The 3,792-nt window shown below is 46.1% G+C and overlaps 1 protein-coding gene across 1 annotated transcript; it reads right to left on the bottom strand.

The window, feature by feature from the left end:
• Nucleotides 1–1,921: 1,921 nt before the first annotated feature.
• Nucleotides 1,922–3,786, bottom strand: MESDC1 (mesoderm development candidate 1). Its single transcript, XM_009330898.1, has one exon. It carries the CDS (start codon nt 3,777–3,779, stop codon nt 2,712–2,714), a length of 1,068 nt encoding a protein of 355 aa, XP_009329173.1. The 5' UTR covers nt 3,780–3,786; the 3' UTR covers nt 1,922–2,711.
• Nucleotides 3,787–3,792: the final 6 nt, after the last annotated feature.

The following is a 3,792-nucleotide window of genomic DNA, read 5'->3' as shown; positions in this document are numbered from 1 at the left end:
ACCTGTACCCTCCCCGAGCAGCACTGCCCTGCAGCCTTCTCGGCACCATCTCCGCACGTCCCACACCAAGTTCTGCACCATCTAGGATCTATGCAAAGGAAGGGTGGAGCCGGTTCCTCACCTCCTGTCTGCAGCCACGGAAGACAGTACATCCTGAAAGCATGACGTTTGCCACAATCCCTTTTTCCTCCTTCCCCTCAGTGCAACTGCGGGAAAGAAGGAAGGGTAGATTGGGACGGTTATCTCGGCTTCCACGAAGACATGCTACAAGGGAGGGAGATACAAAGGATGGGTGAGCAGGCAACCGCAAACGCTGCAGAGGCACAGGACCTCCCTGTGGATGGCCTTGGCCTCCTATGAATCCCTCCGGAGTCCTACAGCTGTTCCTGCCATCCCGATGGGAAAACGTGCGTGCGTGCACATGTGGGAGTGCCTCTGAGGAAATACCTGTGGAGGCATCCAAGTCAAAGTTAGAACAGCGTGTGTATGTATTTATTTATTTATGAGAAAACAGTGAGACAACTTTTATACTGTACCGCATAGATGCGGACATCCGTGCCTCTGCAGCGTACACTGCTAGGCTTATATTGCATCAGAGAGAACGCAGTGAGAAAATCATACCCCAGAGGAACGTAGCTCGGACTGATTTTTCACAAAGGAAAGTCCTAATCATACAATTCACTGAAGTCAGAAAAGTTTCATTTAAAAATAAACAAAGCCTAATACTGGGGTCCACTGTACTTAAGTCAAGGAATTACTTTTTTCTAACCTTGACGATACGGATATATAAGCTCAGCTTGTATCTCCCTCAACAGGATGTATTTGTCCACTACCCCTTTGAAATTAAGTAAAAGCATCACGTGCAAGAGAAACAATAATGCTGTAAAAGGAAGACCTTTCACTACTCCAGGACTGTTCCATATCCAAACCCAGAAGGTTTACTGCTTCAAAGGAATAAATAGGACAGTACTTGTACAGTAAAGGTTTAAACCATGGTAACAACATTTTTAAGGTACATTCTCCAACAGCTTTCAACATTGTTCAATTTGCAGACCTATTAAAACAAACAAAAAAATCCAATTATGCGATGGAACTGGGTAGACAAACAAAGCTTCCTTGCCAGAAGACTTGCTCTTCTATCTACCTTTCATGGAACATATAGGAAGGCAACAGATCCCACAGGTCCACAAGGACCAGGCTGAAAAAAATCATCGTTGCAATTACGGGAACTACTGCAGTATACCCTAAGCTCCGCTCACAGTTCCCAAGGAATTCAACTGGAGGTGGACCGGGCCTCAAAAGTTCGCTAACTTCTCCTGTTATCTACAACATCAAACTCAAACTACTCCGAGGGAAATCTGCACTGAGGAGCTCCAACACAAACCTCTAAGGAACCAAAGGGCCCACTCCGGCAAGCCTTCTCAATCCTAAGCAGACACACGGAACAAGCAGGGCTATCCAGCAGGGTGAAGTTTTTCAAGAAATCCTTAATAAATGAATATGGAAACTCACAAATTTAACACAGATGGCCCCACAACATCTGCAAGAGCTAAAATACAAAAAAAAAAAACCTGCTCGAAAGATAACACAGAATGCTGATAAAGACAAACAAAGCCAGCCTATGCCCTGCTGCAGCAACCGCCGGCACTCTGCAGCTAGAGCAATCCCAACGCATACAGCACTGTCCAGCCTTCCATAAATACAAGTACGGAGTATCTCTGTCAGAGGCGTCCTGAGGAGGAGGGGTAGTGCTGGGGGAGGGACAGTATTTAGGAAAATAGAAGAACTGAAGTGCAGCCTGTATGCTGCTGTCTAGAACTACAGTTGCATTTGTACCACCCATTCCCTGGGGAAATGACATACAATGCAAACAGGCCTCGTTGTTCAATTATTCAAGTATTAAGAGATTCACAGAAAGACATCTGAGAAACATAACATTTTAATAGATGAAATAAATACTCCAGTACATGCAAGATAAAAACTGACATTGGAAAAAAAATTAAAAATCACTTTTGTTATAGTGTAATTTTTTGTTTGTTTGTTTAAACACTCACAGTAGCTTTTCCCCCAGTTTGGAAATCAACACATGGAAAACATAATCACAACCTCCAGTCCTTCCACTCCTACACACCGAATGCACTTCTAACCTAACACTTGATGCAAAATAAAAAAAAAAAGTCATACAAAACAAAAACAAACAAAATAGTAGCTACATCCATCATCTATGTGTTGTTGGGTTTTTTTTCATTTTTTAAATGAGTGAGAACTGAGGTAACCTTTTTCCTGCACAACCGAACAGTAAAATTTAGAAGGGAAATTTCGGAAGACAAGACAAGACAAACTTTAAAAACCGCACCCAGCGCGATTAAAGCTTTTTTTTTTTTTCCTTTTTTTTTTTTTTTAAGATACCCCCACCTCCCCAAATATAAAAAACTTTTAAACGGTTATTACCATTTGTGTGAAGACCTTGCTGAATAAAGGAAAATTTATCTACAGATACTTGCTTGACTTTAAAGTAAAATAAAAAGAAGCCAAAACTGGCTACCTTTATTAGTACGTATAGTTTGAAAATGCTGTTCTGCTTCTTCACCACATGAAATCAAAGGATCGGGCTCATCCAAGCAAATTCTTTGGTATACAAAAAAGGGGTGAGGAGGTGGGATATTATTTTCCTTTAGCAATGACTGGGATCTAAACAGAAGATGTGGGGGTTAATTCACAGAATTGGAGTTCACTGGCGGTAAAGTCCTGGGTGAAGATCTTTCTCTTAGTGCCTGAGATAACAGGTTGCAACCATCCGAGACGGCGCAAGCTGAGTTCCTCAACCTTTCCCTGTAATCGCTCATTTTGGTGCTACTTTCGGGGTGTTGGGCTATATCCCTGAGGCATTGGGTCAGGAGCACACAAGCCGATACCACACTCATGGCTCCTCCTAGGATGGCAGTTTGCACAGCTTTGCCCTCTGGATTAATGGTGGCAGCTTTACCCAAAAACTGGGGCTCAGTGGCAAAGCCCACCAGAGCATAGACAGACTGCACCAAAGGTCCGCTGAACAAGACGCATCGGTTCCTGGTCAGCTCGCTGGGTGAAGTCTTGACCTCCTTGACGCACGCCAAGAGGGCAGAGGCGCTGGTGCTCATACATTTGACACTGAGTTTGAACTGCTCCTTAGCAAATTTATCCTTGGATTTCTCACTGGCCAGCACACAGGCGTCTGTCAGGAATTTCAAGTTCTTGGACATGTTCTGAGAAACCTCCAGCAGGAGCTGAGGGCTCATATCTGCCAAAGGGGTGGTCTTCAAGACCCCGCAGCCGTGCTCCACCTCATGCCTACATCGGGTCACCTTGTAGCGATCCACCAAGCCAGGCATAGCAGGCTGGGCCCCCGGAGTCTCTACTGCAGCCAGGTAGGCAGCGTGGGCAGAGCATTCGGTCAGGGAGACCACCAGCTCCCCCATCTCCATCAGGCTTTCCCCCACCTCCCCGAAGCGTCCCATATTGAGCTGGCTCTGGACGTCATGGGTCAAGATGGAGAGTCCTTTGGTCCTGGCAATGATCGTGTCCCTGCACTTCTCAAAGGACTCACCGAAGACAGACAGGCTCTCGGTGTTCACCGGCCTGGTCTCGCTCGACAGCAGAAGCAGATCAGCCACCAGTTGCATCTTGATCTTGCAGTGGTCGCAGATAGAGATGAGCTTCTTCCTCTGCAGGGAACCGCTGCTGGGGATGCCGCCGCCAGACCCCTCGCTGCTGGACTTGCCAGAGCCACCGCTAGCCATCGCGCCGGGGGGG

Source organism: Pygoscelis adeliae, unplaced genomic scaffold, assembly GCF_000699105.1.
Source record: "Pygoscelis adeliae isolate BGI_AS28 unplaced genomic scaffold, ASM69910v1 Scaffold318, whole genome shotgun sequence".
Taxonomy (NCBI): Eukaryota; Metazoa; Chordata; class Aves; order Sphenisciformes; family Spheniscidae; genus Pygoscelis; species Pygoscelis adeliae.
This window is presented reverse-complemented; position numbering and strand designations above follow the sequence as displayed.